This window comes from Talpa occidentalis, unplaced genomic scaffold (genome assembly GCF_014898055.3).
Source record: "Talpa occidentalis isolate TD23 unplaced genomic scaffold, MPIMG_talOcc4v2.1 talOcc4.16, whole genome shotgun sequence".
Lineage (NCBI taxonomy): Eukaryota > Metazoa > Chordata > Mammalia > Eulipotyphla > Talpidae > Talpa > Talpa occidentalis.
Genome location: NW_023601653.1, coordinates 5,186,035 through 5,201,286, shown reverse-complemented (window position 1 = coordinate 5,201,286; position 15,252 = coordinate 5,186,035). Strand labels below are relative to the sequence as shown.

General features: G+C 48.5%; 1 protein-coding gene across 5 annotated transcripts in view; it reads right to left on the bottom strand.

Annotated features, from left to right (window-relative positions):
• Positions 1–15,252, bottom strand: part of FAM227A (family with sequence similarity 227 member A) — a 32,685-nt gene that overhangs the window by 13,382 nt on the left and 4,051 nt on the right. For 3 of the 5 annotated variants that reach the window (XM_054696041.1, XM_054696044.1, XM_054696042.1), the window contains 11 exons: positions 14,922–15,149; positions 13,044–13,126; positions 10,402–10,471; positions 9,448–9,524; positions 7,464–7,610; positions 5,608–5,709; positions 5,025–5,129; positions 3,163–3,286; positions 1,552–1,632; positions 1,302–1,406; positions 251–330 (listed from right to left, as the gene is read on the bottom strand). In XM_054696041.1, coding sequence (XP_054552016.1) covers positions 251–330; positions 1,302–1,406; positions 1,552–1,632; positions 3,163–3,286; positions 5,025–5,129; positions 5,608–5,709; positions 7,464–7,610; positions 9,448–9,524; positions 10,402–10,471; positions 13,044–13,126; positions 14,922–15,045 — 1,098 coding nt within the window. In that variant the 5' untranslated portion in view covers positions 15,046–15,149. The remainder of the gene's footprint in view (positions 1–250; positions 331–1,301; positions 1,407–1,551; positions 1,633–3,162; positions 3,287–5,024; positions 5,130–5,607; positions 5,710–7,463; positions 7,611–9,447; positions 9,525–10,401; positions 10,472–13,043; positions 13,127–14,921; positions 15,150–15,252) is intronic. The other 2 variants (XM_054696043.1, XM_054696045.1) reach the window with 2 other exon arrangements.

Below are 15,252 nucleotides of genomic sequence, written 5' to 3'. Positions count from 1 at the left end.
GCCAGGCAGAGTGCACACACGGTGTCAGGAGGCTGGCCAGCAGGCTTGGGATGAGCATCCATGGGAGAAAAGACACAACAGCCATTGCTGCAGCCCACACTCAGCAAGGGCGCCTTTCCCTCCCCCACTGCCCCCATCAGTTCTGGAGCGCTCTGCTGGCCCAGGTAGTGTGGAAGAAGATGGGGCCTCCCAGAGATGATGGGGCAGGGAGTGGAGGGGTGCGGGGCCCACTGTCCCCAGGAAGCCTCACCTGAGGGAGTTGGACTTTCCCATTCCAGGGCGACTTCTGGGAGAAGAGTCTCTTAAAAGAGAAGATAGAAAGTTCTTTTCCTAGAGAAGAGAAGTTTTTCAGTTCCTTTTTGCCGGGGGTGACCAGTCAGGAGCTTTGTGATGGGTCCTCACGGGAACAGCAGCAACGGTGAGTGGGGGGACCACAGGCAAACCAGAGCATCTGTCATGTCACCTGCTGAGTGACTCTGGGCAAGTAACCCAACCTCTCTGATCCTGTTACAGGTGGTGAATACTGCCTCCCTTGCAGGGCTGACGAACCGATTAAAGGAAGTAACATCTTCAGAGAGAAGTACACGCACATACTCAACCACGAAAAAAAAGACATTGACTTCAAGAGGAAAAAAAAAAAAACCTCAGAACTCTGCAGAATTGAGATGAATAAATATTGGATGAAACACTTAAAAGGCAACAGTGCTGTCAGGTGACTCTCTGTAAGGTGTTAAATGGAATATTCATTGAAATGTCATTTACTTTGAGGACAGCTGACAAGTTAGATTTCTCTCACTTTAAAATTCCTGTATGTCTTCGACTGTTGGGAAAGCAAAACCATTCAATGGGTCAGTAACATGAGCAAGTGTCAGTGTTGAAAGCAGCCAGAGTGAAGCAGGGGCTATTAACTCCCAGCTTCCCCGAGGCTGTTCTCCACTTTACTGGCTGTTGGGTGTGGTAAGGTTGGCTGTGGGCAAGCGAGATTCTTCTCTGAACTCTAGTTTCCTCAGCCGTGAGGTGGATTTAGTGTGGATTTTAGCCAGTTGTTTTGAGGATTAAATAAAAGGGCTAAAGAGCCTGGCACGGTGCCTGGTGCATAGTAGACACCCAATACCTGGCATTGACATTGGCACACATCCCAACAGTTATGCCACTCGCAAGGAGGGATGTTTCGGCCATCTTGGTGGCTGGTTTGGTGGTACGTGGGAAAGAACCTACCCAGAGGACTTCCCTGCCCCGACTAGATGGTAGTTGGGTGTGTCAGAGGTCAAGGGAGATGGAAGTCCTGCCTGGTGCTTCACCTTTTATCAATCTTTTCTGAGCTATTAATTCTTCCCTCCGGAATCTCTCTGGATCCAGTTTCGAATAGTTCCATTTGTCATAGCTCTGCGGGCGAGGATATATACCTAAGAGGGAGTCAAGAGTGGTAGTGAACTTCAGCAAAAGAGAAGGGGAGTCAGACAGCAATGTCCCCCCACCCCCCACCCCTGCCATGCCACCTGCTGGTCCTGGGAGGCTGGGCTTCCAGCTTTAGCCCCACCTGACACTGGCCTTGTGGCCTGGAGTGAGTCCCTTTCTCTCTAAGAGGCTTCGGTTTCTTCATCTGGAGAGTGGAGACGGCAGTGCCTGCCCCTGGGTGCATGGGAGCGAGGGGTCCATCACACGGCAACCCTGGCCCTGGGACGTGCTGTACACACGGGAAAACAAATCACCTGCTACCTGCTCTGCTCCGGCTGGGCTGTGAGCTCCCCGAGGGCAAGAGTCAGGTCTCATTCATCTGTGTACCTCCAGGGCTTAGTACTGGGTCTGGCAATGACTTTGCAAACACAGCCAAAATGATTGCTGTCGCTTGCAGTTAGCTAAGTACAGAAGTGGGTTTTCCCTAAATAGTTGATGCTGCTATTTATGGGGCTAATGCTTTTCTTTTAAGGGAACCGTATGTTTCAGAGTCCTGGCCTCTTGGAACCTGGCCCACCAGCCGTTCCAGAGATCCCATTTTCTCCCTCGGTTCTCTCATTTCGGAAGGGAAAGACCCAGGGCTACTGAGACAGTTGAGCCGCTATACAAAGCTGCTGTCTCCACGGGACAAGCAAGGGCAGAGGAGTGTGTTACTGAGGACGAGTTCGGGGGCTGGAGACGGAAGCATGACCCCAGACAAAAAGGGGAACAGGAAGGAGGAACAGAAAGAAGAGTCAGAGAAAGGGAGGCAGGATGGCAAAAACGTCCAAGACTCAGCGTTGTAGTGAGATAACCGGGGTCCCCCGTCTTCAACGCTGCCCACGTTAAGAGGATTACAAGGGTATGCAGGAAGAGTTGACAGGGCAGGTCTAAGATGGCCATCCTTTAAAAAGACCTGCTCGTAGGCAGCTGAGTGCAGCGCTGTGTTCTCTTAACGCTGAGACAGGTTAAGAGAACCATACGTTTTACCTGGGGAGGGGGACTAGAAAGAAGTTTTCTAAAATGCCAACTGGGGGCCTCCCCTGGTGGCACAGCAGTTGAGTGCTGGGCTGCGAAGCTGCCCGCAGCCTCTGCAGCGGTGGTTCGATCCCCGGCCACCAGAGGGTGCTGCAAGGTTCTCAGACCTCTCTTGCTGCACCCGCTGCTCCCCTCAGCAGTGGATTTCGTCAGTCTGCCTGTTCTGTTCCCCACTCTAGCTCTGGTGAATTCTCTCACCCTCCCGTGCTTCTGACTGTACCCAGTGCTTGTATAAATAAATAAATAAATCTTTTAAAAAATAAAATAAAATGCCAACTGGGGCTGTGGGTGCTGTGGGCGGGGGGTGGGGGGCACCGCTGGGCCACCTAGGATCACAGAGGATGAAGGGTAGTATTACCCAGCTGGTGGACTGCTTCCAAGGCCTCCTGTGTTCCCTCGACCCACAGCACGGGGCCAGCTAAGGAGGCTGTGCAGAAACATCTCCCCCTGCCCCCCAACCCCGTAGAAGCAGCTGGCCCTGACGGGGACTAGGAAGGCCTCGGGACTGTTTCGAGGAAGGGGACATTGGGAGAACTGAGGGTTGACTTTACTTGCTTTAATGTCGTGGAGCAAAAGGGAAAACCACCTCATGGAAAGGGCATGAGGATAAGTGATCACCTGCCTGGGCTCAGGCAGACAAAGCTTTTCCGGAGTCACCCTCCCTGAGAGGAAGCAGCCGGGTCTTACCTGAGAACCACAGGCTCATGGTGTCACAGATGGTAGACTTGAATTCATGCGAGTTGAACCAGGACTGCGGGAAGCAGCAGCAGAAGCTGGTGTACAGGGCTTTGCTCAGAAGCGACGACAACCTCTGGGGGGCAAGCAGATCTCGGGCAACTTTCTGGGCATCTCCACACTCAGACAAGAGCCCTCGACTCCAGAAAGGACAGGGATCCAGTCCTCTGCCCAGCACTGCCTGCCTTCCTGCACCCCAGGCGCAGTTTCCATCTGCTGCTGCCCTCACCCCACCTCCAAGCTCAGCTGCACTTGGCCAGAACCTCCCCTTTCTGGGGAATGTGGCTCAGCCCCTCTGCAACCTGGCCAGAAGACGACAACGAGATACTTGTGACCTCCCTTCCTGCTGTTTCCAGAGTAATAGTGAGTCTGCCTTCTTCCACGGTCAGGCACTACTGTTGTTGCTTCTTAACTCTGGTCAGCTGAGATCACACAAGACTTGGTCTGGTTACCATCATTACACAAGCCTCCCCCAGGCTGTTATAAACTCTTTGGGATTTTTTTCCCAAATAGTGACCTTCATAATATTGTGTTGAAGTTTACCTAGACACCCCACATTGGTGAACACCGCCTTGTTCTCAAGACTTGACTTTACAAGGCATGCTGGGAAATTATCTTCGTCATTAAGCTGTGTCAGTGCACATAGGAGGCAGTCAAAATTTATTGAATGAATGAATGCACCCATGAATGAAAACTACTTTCCTGTTAGATTACGTTGTCCAGCAGATGGCATAACAATAGCGATTATAGGAGCTATGCTAAACCCACAGCTTTCCATCTTCTGGCTGATACCTCAGATGCCTCACAAACACCCTCTCCTTTAAGCCTCCGGGCAACTCAGGGAGAGAGGCATTATCGTGCCCATTTCGTGGATGATGAAACCAAGGCACAGAAACAGCCTAAGAGACCTCCTGAGTGGACACTTAACTACACAAAGCGCTTTCAGCACAATAGTACCTGTTCACCTCCCATTTAGTCTGTCGAAAGCTAGTTCCCGCCATCCTTCATGACCCTGGGGATTCTACTTTCTAATCTGTGCAATCGAACAGGTAAAAAGGGGTATTGAAGGATGATTGCTTTTATTGGTATTTCTGATTATTGTTAAGAGTGAACTTTTCCCCACTTGTATTTTATCCGCAGTGAATTTCTGGTTTGTGTATTTTGCCTATTGGCCGAAGGGTGAGGTTTCCGTTTTTCGTACTAGCTTGTAAGGGGTTTTTATGTTGTGCGATATATACGCTACCATGTCTTTGTATAGTTTTTCATTTACCTTTTAATTTTCTCCAGAGCAGTTTTAAAATTTTTCTATAGCTAAATCCATCAGTTTTCTTCTTATTTCCTTGGAGAAATTTTAAAAGTCCCTCCCTACACCCAAATCATGTAAATATTCACTTATATTTTCTTTTGGCAATTCTTTTAGTATACACAAACCTACACACATAAAAAGTATATATGTATATTTATATTTTAAATTAAAAAATTGCGTGTTTATTTAAATAACACAGAAAGGAAATCTCTTATAACTTCCTTCCCCAGAAATAACCATCACTAAGAGTTTGGCAAATGTTATTCCAGATTTTTTCCTATTCATAGGCACACATGTACACACGTGCACACACATTCAACATGTTGTACAGACTGCTTTGTTTCTCACTTAAAATATATCATCTCAACTTTCCCAATTAATGTGTAGCTATGCCATGACTCACTAATGACTCCCTGATAGAAAGAATGTCAAGGGCATTCTACTGGTTTTAGGTGTGAGGAGATAATTAATGGGATTTTTTTTTTCCTGAACAGCGGTTGATGCTTACTTTTAAGATCGCCTCTTCATACTTGGACCTTGAGTCACAAGACAAAAGAAAGGCGTAGTGATGTGCTATCCGGTCAAACAGTTTATTCTGAACTTCCTTGTTTGGCTAGCAGGAGGAAAAAATGGAAAAGGATTGACTAGAGGCCCGTGCTGAAGCAGTCAAGGGCTGAGATTCTTAAATAAGGCTTTCTCTCATGTTTAGGAATCTTAAGACATTTCACCTCATTATTTATGATAACACAGTGATTTGTTTTATGGCATTGATAGTATAGCTACAGAGAGGCAGAGTACTGAAGAAAGCACCCTAACTCTCGGCCGGGAGGTCCTGACCTCTCTCTCGGTGCCACCCTTGACCCTCCATGTGATGTGGACCAGCCCGGAAAGCTCAGGGGTGCTCCAGGACATGACGTGATCGCTAAAGCACGGGGTATGTGGACGAGCAGTGGGTGGGACAGATGGGGTGACAGACGAGGCTGCAGGGGCATTCCATGGAATCAGAGGGGGCCGACAGCCCATGTTAAAGGGTTGGGATTTGCTCCTCAGAAAAATAACTTGAGTAAAAGAAGCAACCAGATTCGCATTACCTGGTACCGATCGTGAAAGATCCACCAGAAGCTATCCAGCCATATGGCTTTCGGAGAAGGAGAAGAGAGGAACTTCTCTAATTCTCTTTCTGAACAGAAAGACTTGAAAAGAAACAAAAGTCACACCATTATTGCTGTTGTGCAGTTTTCTGGGAAATTCCTCTGGAGCCAGGTTCATGCTTTCACCGCCTCGAACCTGCCTTTCCGCCTCCCCACCCCACGGCTTGTTATGACTCACCGACCCCTGCCAGTTACCTTTGGAGTCTCCATATTTGGACCTGCTGATGATTTGAACACAGGAAAATAGCAGGAGAAACAACAGCCAACTTAGCACGCAGGGGACTCTGGTGGCCTCTGTACGGCTGCGGCTGGACTAGCTGTGTGAGCTCGCCCAGCGCCGTCCCGGGGGATTTCACGTGCTGATGTCTGTCATTTACCGTCACGGCGGAGCATGACAAAAGGCGTCCTATAAACATTCATTTGGCCGTGACACCCCCCCAACCGCCCCCAATCACTGGACTATTCCACTGCTGGTCATTAAACTGTTTCTGATAACAGTGATGATGGAAACCATCATATTACTGGAGCCCTGTGCTAAGCGCTTTCACGCACATTGTCAGATTTAATTTTCCACTAACGCTTCCGGGTAGACTGTTACTTATCCCTCAGGTACAGGAGAAAATCTAGAGCCCAGAGAGCTGTGTGGCCACCAGGAGTGAACTCCTTCAGCTCCTTGCTGTCACCAACAACCTCCTCTGGGTGCTCCTCTGGGCCTTGGCAAGCAGGAGACTGGCACCCAACCCTGCCTGGCCCAGACACCGGTGCCCAGTGGCCGTGGTCCACTCTGGGGAAGTCTGATCCACAGAGACAGAGACAGAGAGAAGCCATCAGGGAGGCACACAAGTAGAAGAGAGAGAAAAGTAGATCCCAGGAGTGGGGTGGGGTGTGGTGGAGTGGGGGGCTGGCTACGGGCTGAAGGACAATGACAGGGCAGCTTTGGGGATACCAGAGTGATGTGCTCTGAGGGGCGATGAGGCACAGCTGCAGACGGTCAAGACCACTTCCCAGGCTTCCTGGCCACTCTGCACCTCATCAGAAGGGCCCCTGCAATGTCTCACACACACACCCAGGGCCTTTTGGGCCAGACTCCCTGCCTCCCAGGGAACCCAAGAGTGCAATGCTGCCCAAATGGGCAACCCATCCTGAGGGGCTCCCTGGGACGTGTGAAGAAAGTATTCTAATTAAGAAAAAAGAAATTAAGTTTGCTGACATGCAATGCAGTAATCGACAAGAGGACATGTATGTATTTATACATAAACATGTATCATGAGGGTGCCCGCTCAGCCAGTGGGGTGCGAGACCAGAGCCCGGGCCAGGGAGGTGGGGAAGGAATAGAGACTGGGGGTGAGCATGGCCCTGGTGTCTCAAGCTCAGCCATGGCAAGTCTCAGTTATTTGCCAATGGCCCTGACTTAGTTTCCTGGAATGTAGAACAGGGACAGCTGCATATGCTGTTTTAAAGTCTGGGTACACTAGAAATTTGCCCGTGGAATTAAGGCCACCAAAGGTGGAAAGAGTGTGCAGTGGGCTCAGTGGGCCATGGTGGAGACTGTGGGAGCCATGGTGGGTATGATGCAGTGACAGGCATCTGAAGAGGTGTGATAATCTACCTCCAAATCACATAGAGTTTTTTAAATCAATGTTCCTCAGCAAAATTTAAAATAATAATAATCGCTTCTCGGCCTTTAGGCTAAGATCAAGAGTAAAATAATAATAATAATACAGCTGAGGTACAGTTGGGCCCAGAGCTGCCCACAGAGGGGAGCTGCCCACCTCCTTATCCCCTTAACTCCTTACCACGCCACTCATGGGGTTCCTCTCGGCCAGGATCACATTGCCCACCATGTCGCAGAAGTCCACCCCATTTGGGAGCTGGTTTGGCCCGGTGCTGTTAAATTGTGGATACTGGTAGAGCTCTGCCAGCAGATTTTTATCTGTTATTTTCTGAAGCAAAAAAGCAGAATGTGAAAATGGGCCCTTTTCTGGTCATTTAAAACAATAGGCCATCTTTTCCTTTTTATCACAAAGACAGTATACCTGCTAGATAGAAAGTGGGAAGTTTCAGGGCATTCAGGGTCCCAGCACCGCTCATGAAATACCTACTTTTACACTTTCTACTTCCCTTTCAGGCTTTAAACACAACCATGAAAATCGCCTATGGAAGTGCAAGCATTTCATAACGATTGTAAACACACATACTTTTTCCGTCCTGCCTTATCCACTTAACTTGAGATCATTCATGTTACTACACTGTCTTCAAATTTATCACTGAAAAGAATAGATCCATGCCAAAAACAATATTTCATTTACAAAATAATGAAATATCTCATTAAGACATGCTATCATTTAATTAACCACTCACCAGTTACTTCTAATTATTATTATTGTCATTAATAATCTGGAGCCTATCGTTCTTCCCCCTTGGGTTTATTTAGTATGAATGTCTCAATATGGTAACAGCAGACCAAAGGATATGATTGTCATTATGGTTCTTCATATCATTAAATTGTTTTTAAAATAAAAGTAACATATGATGGCCATAAAAGATGTGAAAATATAGAAAAGAGAACAGAGGAAGCCAGTTATCTCCCAAACATGGAAGCCTCCCCTAGAAACATTTGAGGGACCGAACTGCTTTCTAGCTGGGCTGTGACGTTGGCAATGGAGGCTCCCAGGGACAGACTACACTGGGTCAGCCGGTCTGTGGTCAGCTCTGCCATTTACCAGCTGTGCCACCTTGCGCAGAACACTTAAGTTTGCTCGGCCACAGTCAGGAGGATGAGAGTTTCAATGAAGACTCTCAACCTCAGGGTTTTATGCTGTGCTGGAATTCCCTGGGCCAAAAGGTGAAGAAAGGATAGCAGTAACTTACCTGTTGCTCTTCTCCAACATTTAAAGATTTGAATACAAAGGACCTAGTGATTTAAGGAGGAAGCTAAGGAGAATCTTAACTGGGGGGCGGGGGAGGTTTGCTATGAGCTGGGGCCGGGGTGCTACTGCAGAGGCCGTGGAGAGAGGCTACCACTGCCAAGGATGGAGGATCGGAGTGAGAAGCAGGCTCTGCAGTGTGATCCCGGAGGCCTGCCTCTCAGCAGCTGGGATGCCTGCAGGGACCCACAGACCTAGCCCTGTGGTGGGAATGGACAGGGTGGTAGTTCTGCAGGAACCAAACAATGAAGGCATTGTTTCTTTTTTTTTTTTTTCTTTTTAATTTTTTTTTTTATAGAGGCATGTTTTATTTATTTGTTTGTTAGTTTGTTTTTTGCTTGTTTGTTTATACATGCACTGGGTACAGTCAGAAGCGCGGGAGGGTGAGAGAATTCACCAGAGCCAGACCGGGGAGCAGAACAGGCAGAAGGACTGAAGTACACTGCTGAGGGGAGCAGCGGGTGGCAGGAGAGGTCTGCGCACCATGCGGGACCCTCCTCTGGTGGCCGGGGAGCAGCCGGGGATCGAACCGGCGCCCCAGAGGCTGCGGGCAGCTTCGCAACCCAGCTCTCAACTGCTGCGCCACCGGGGAGGCCCGAAGGCATTGTTTCTAAGGAGAAAAACCTCCCAGGTCCTAAAAATAAACAACCTCGGACACTCCTCATTCCACCCTTTCAAGGGTGTTAAGAGAAATTCTAGCATTATTGAAATACTTTAATATCCACTGGAAAGGGAACTCTGTGACTCTCCTGCAGAGAGAGACCAGGCGTCAAGTCTCCTCTCCGGGGGAACAGAATCTATGTCAAGCCCAGCAGGAAGCGGACAGAAGCGGGCACAGCAGAAGATCCCTTACCCACTTAGGAATGGAAGATGTGACAGTCCTGAATTTTGAGCTTCTGCAGGCATACTCCTTTTCCCTTCGACTCTTGTCTGCAGATGAATGGGAGAAGAGAAATTGGACAGGGGTGACCGCGAGGCTGTCCATGCTGGGCAGAGGTTATTAGTGACTTTTGATTCTGCCTGAGTTGCCAGGCGACACTAATGATATGACTCTCACGAGATCCCCCTTTTTCCTTTTTTTTTAATTATAAATTTTATTTTTATATTCCCCATACAATTACAACCCCCTTATTTTGACCCCAATCCCTCCTTTCCCCACCCCCCACCCCCCATAGAGTGTCTCTGGTTCATAGTTGTTTGTTGATTTTGATATTTTCTTTCTCATAGTTATTCTTTTTCCTGGTCCCTTATTTAAGTTTTCTAGATCCCTGCTATGAGTGAGACCATCCGGTATTTTTCTTTTTCTTTCTGGCTTATTTCGCTGAGCATGTAGCTCCCCCTTTTTCTATTAGACTGCCTGAGCCGGAGAAGCAGCCAGGAGAAATAAAACTCAGGCTTTGAAATCTGGTTAGGACGAACCCAGGACCTGCTACTGACAAGTTGTTGACTTTTGGCAAGATTCTCCTTCCCCCCAAATCTGTTCCTCATCCCTAAAATATAGTCAGCGGTACCTACCGCAGAGATTGGGGCACTAGGAAGGCTTAAGAGGGAATGTATATGAGCACGCCTGGTGCAATGCACCACAGGGAGGTAATCTCTAAATGCCACTGTCCTTCCCTCTCTCATTGCCCCATGTCAAGAAGTCTGCTTTAAGGCTCCTTCAGACGAGGACAAAAACAATCCTGATTTAAAACTGTGGATTCCTACCCAATGGCAGTGGAGATACCCAAAGGGAAAAAAAAGAGAAAACCAAAAAAAAACCGAACCCCACAAAAACACCATCAAGACTGTGAAAAAGGATTTTTGCCTCTGTCTGCCAGGCTGATGCGACTTTTCTCTCTTAAAGCCTTCTTCTCCAGCTCATCTTTCTCAATTGCCTTCAAAAACCGAAAAGAAATGGGACGTTAGAGATTAAAGCAATTGTGGAGGAGGGCGGGTGTCAGGGACCAGGCTGTTTCCCCTGTGGGCATATGAGAAGCCTGGAGTGAAGTTTGGGGCAGTGTCCGCTGTCTTCCCCCCTGGGTAGGAGGTCTTGGTGGCTGTTGGCATCACTCGTCCCTGCTGTCCCCACCACCCTACTACTGCCTCCACCCGCCTACTCTCACGTGGCTCCTCCATCTGGCCACAGCTCTGAGGAGAAAAGGGCCTGGAAGGAGGCTCAGACCATGGCTCCACTGGTTACGGGCTATGTTTGATCTCTCTGTGAAAGGAAGTAGTAACACCTCCCTTCCAGGATTCCTAGAAGGATCAAATATCAATTATTTAATGCATTTTTTAAACACCAGTAAAAAGACTATCAGAGAGGAGCTACTCAATAAAGGGTAACTATTTTTTTTAAGATCTATTTATTTATTTATACAAGAACCGGGGTATAGGCCAGATGTGGGGGAGGCTGAGAAGATTCACCAGAGACAGAGCAGGGAACAGAACAGGCAGACTGATGAAATACACTACTGAGGGGAGCAGCGGGCGCAACAGGAGAGGGCTGCTGCACCATGTGGGACCCTTGAGATTTCTCTTGATCTCTGACTCCCCCCAACCCTGTATACTCTACCCTTTGAAAAGAGAGAAAGAAAAACAAATGCCAGATACTCGAGTTGTCTTGATTGTTAACCATGAGCCCAGCATTGTGTTGGGAAAAATGAGCTAACAAAGAAGTAAGATTCTGTGTTCTTGCCCTCAGAGGACTTGAATTTGAAGAGTCAAATCAATACATGTGGGACAATTAAGTCCTAAACTGTAACACTTATGATTCAAAGAAGTGAGGTTACTAAGGCGCAGTCACAGAGGACAGGCCAGAGAGGTGGGACATGAGTGTTGGGGGACATGATGAGGCATCTGTCTCTTAGCTTGATAAACTGAAATGCCTCCCCAGGCTTCTCACCCCGAATCTGCACTCCGCGGCCTGTATGAGCTAACAGTATTGGGGCAGGAAGGGAGGGGAGCCAAAAATAAAAAAGATTAATTCAAGAGCGGAATTGACCCCAATAGTCAGTACCGGAAAAGCTGGGGTGAGGGGAAAGCTAAAAAATGTGACCACAGGTCAGGACCCTATGGGCAGAGAAACTTGGTAGAAAGTAAGATGCCAGAAAAAAACCAAAGTAACTATAATAAAGTAAAAATCAAAATCAAGAGGCAACTATAGATCAGAGACATTCTGTGGGGGAGGAGGAGGGGGGAGGCTCGGGACGGGGGGGGGGGGAGAGCACGAGGGACTATGGTGATGGTTCCCTGCGTGAGATGGTGGTGGGAATTTCACGGGGAAACCATACATTGTGCGAATATGAAGATGATGTAACAAATATTTTAAAAATAAAGTAAGATGCAGGTGGGAAGGGGTGAGGAAGCTTAGGTCTGAGAGCAAAATGGCAGGTGGTAAAGAAGCAGGATTAAGACAAAGAAGCACAGGAAAGTGGGTGGGGGGAGGAGGAGAGGGAAGAGGAGGAGGAGGGTGAAGAGAAAACAGTGGAATGAGGCTCAGGCCACTGGGGGGCTCGCAGAGACGGCCTTCCCAACCTACACCACCAACCTGCACCCCTACAAATGGCTTGGGTTTTCCTCTCATGTTGCACCTCCCTTAACGTGTCTGCAGAGTGGATGGTGCACGGTGACATAAATGAGAGAAACCGGCCAAGCGGAGATCAGAAGGCCACCAACACTTGGCCGTGGTATTGGAAAGCATCAGGGAGTGGTGGGTCGGCAGCAAACTGGGGAGCTCATGCTCTGCTAAGGGGAGCACCGCCTCCTGCTCCAGCTGATGACTGCCATGTGGAAACGCAGGCCCCAGCCCCAAGACTGCTCGGGCCAACAAGTGCATATGAACACAACACGAGAGACCCAGATGTGGCCACAGAGTGCCCGTCAGCAAACTCTGGTGTAGATGAAAATCCTGCAGGTTAGAGATGGAACTTGGCCACTGCACACAGAAACCCCAGAGAGTACATCCTCATTAGCATACTCAAGCAAAAAAAAAAAATCTGAAAAGGCTAGATACATAATGTATGATTCCAACTGTATGACACTCTGGAAAAGGCAAAACTATGGAGACAAAGATGAGTGGTTGCCCTGAGTTATGGAGGGAGGGAGGGATGAACCGGAGGTGTGCAGAGGGTTTTCCAGGCCGTGAAACAATGATACCACAGAGATGGGTGCATGTCATTACACATTTGTCCAAGTCCATAGAATGAACACCACCAGGAGTGAACCCTAGTGGGCAATAATGATGTATTCACAGAGGATCACTGTGGTGACAGGCAGGAAGGGGGGTGGAAGGGACACGGGTTATGTGGGAACTCTGTCCTTTCAGCTGAGTTTTGCTAAAAAAGAAAGTTTATTCTAAAAAAAAAGTTTCGCCCTCTGCCATGCAAATTCGCTTTCAAATAAATGGAGGGCTAACCAGGGGCCTGCCTCCCTGGGAGTCTCAGCTCAGCCCCTGCCTCCCAAACTCACCAGGCTGTCCATCAGTAGGTTGGGACTCAAATCTATTTCAGCAATCTTTTGATTCACTACGTGTATAGGGCTGATGAAGCATGCTTGGAGGAGAGTTGAGGAAACTGATCACACAACAGGACAACACCAGCCAGCCAGGAGGGTGTTCACTCCCTCTCAAACCACTTATTATTTTTTTTAAGATTTATTTATGCATACAAGAGCTGGGGCACAGGCCAGAGGTGCGGGAGAGTGAGAGGGTCCACCAGAGACAGAGTGGGGAGCAGAACAGGCAGACTGACTGAAACACACTGCTGAGGGGAGCAGCGGGCGAGACAGGAGAGGTCTGCTGCGCCATGTGGGTCAGATCCCTGGCTGGGGATCGAACTCATGCTGCAGTGGCTGCTGATATCTCCAAGGTGCTGAGACCTAACCCCTTCCACCACCAGGGAGGCCCCACTTGATTATTTTCTTTGCAAACATACGCCCTCCTTCTTCTGTCTTGCTTTAAAGGAGTAGATTTATAAATTATAATGAAAATTAATCATATTCTAAACATTGTGGAAGATATAAACAGGACAAAAGATCATCTACTATGCTACCACCCTGACAACTTCTGTTAGGATTTGAGGAAATTTCCTTCCAGGATTTTCTACACAATACTTTTTTACATCATTACAATCTCAGAGAGTGCCTATTTTACTACCGACTTCTGTTCCATTCATTTTTATGATCTTTTCCATATGGCTCAACAGTCTTGGCACTATTTTAAATGACATTCTACTAATCCATCTAGAGATGCAGTTTAAAACACTTGACAATAAGATGTTGGCAAATTTTTGCAATGATAAATCATTGTGTGCACAAGGTCACACAGAACTTTTCCCATAATTTGGATCATTCCCTGAAGACATGGTCAGGTGAGGGATGATTGAGTAAAGGAGGTCTCCACCTCGTTTATTGCTGTTGACATCTCTGCGTGCGTCCCTCCTCTTACCACCCTGTCTGTTGGCATTTCTGTCTAGCCTCCTTTGGGCTAGGAGACATCCTTTGTAAAAGCCCTCGAAGCCCATCACTGCCCACTGCCCTCACACGAGAGGTCCACTCCTCTGCCGTACCCCGAGTGTTCCATCACACGAAGGAGGAGGGCAGATGAGGGTGCCAAGGAAGCACAGGAGAAATCAGAGGAGGGAAAGGCTGTTGGTTGCTGGGTGTGTGAGATTGCTAGAAAGGACAGTAGGGAAAGAGCTGAAGCTGAGGGCAGAGGAGCGGCCTCTTGACCAGAGCTTCCAGCTCCTGATGTGAATAAGCTGGAGAGGGATGGGAAGGCCTGGGTTATTACAGCAGGAGAGGGTTAGAGCCAGAATGGGGTTCTGAGAGCTCCTGGGGTATCAGTCAGGTAAGGATCAATGAAGCCAGCTTGGAGCCAGACGCTGGGGCGCCTCGATGGTGCCGGAGCACTGGCAGGAGAGATGCGGTGAGGCAACCAGAGTTAAAAACTGTTATTAAGAAAGCTGAGTCTTGATCTCAATTGTCTGAGGGCAGCGGGCTGACTTCTCCTTTGCTCTCTTGATCCCTAATTCTTTGGAAGGCAGACGGGAAAGAAGGCAAGCACCAAAAAAAATAGTTTTTTCCCTCTTCTTTCCCATTCTTTCCAGAAATATTTCCAATATTTCTTTCTCTGGGTTTGTTTCTATGTATCACAGTAAAATAAACTTAAGTCAAACGATCCTTTGCATCTCCTTTTAGAGGCTACATAAGGTCCAGTCACTGGACACAAGTGAAGGCGCATATAAGGAAGGCACCAAGGCTCACAGGGAGGGGGGACAGGAGGGTGTTTACGGCCTGTGGCTGGTGTGTTTGGTGTCCACGACCATAGACGGCACCCCAGAAGGATACAGGGTGGATTGTCTTCCAGAATCTTCCTCACAGCGTTCTTCATCGCATTCCGTGCAGTGGGCGAGGCGGCCAGATGCTCGTCCACAGCCACCAGTGGCAAGGCGTTGAGATTGATGCTCTCCATCTCCCCGAAGCATTCGAGGGTCCAGCTGCCTATGAACACGGTCAGCTTCTGCCTTCAAGGGCCTCTCATTTCCCGCTCAGATCTTGTTCTGTTCAACCAGCCTCCTGGGAATCACAGAGAGCAAAGAACCATCTCAGAAAGCACACTGGCACTCATTGCTAAGCAGGGCCTCTGGCAGGCTCGGCTGCTCGCAATTCGGGAAGTGGG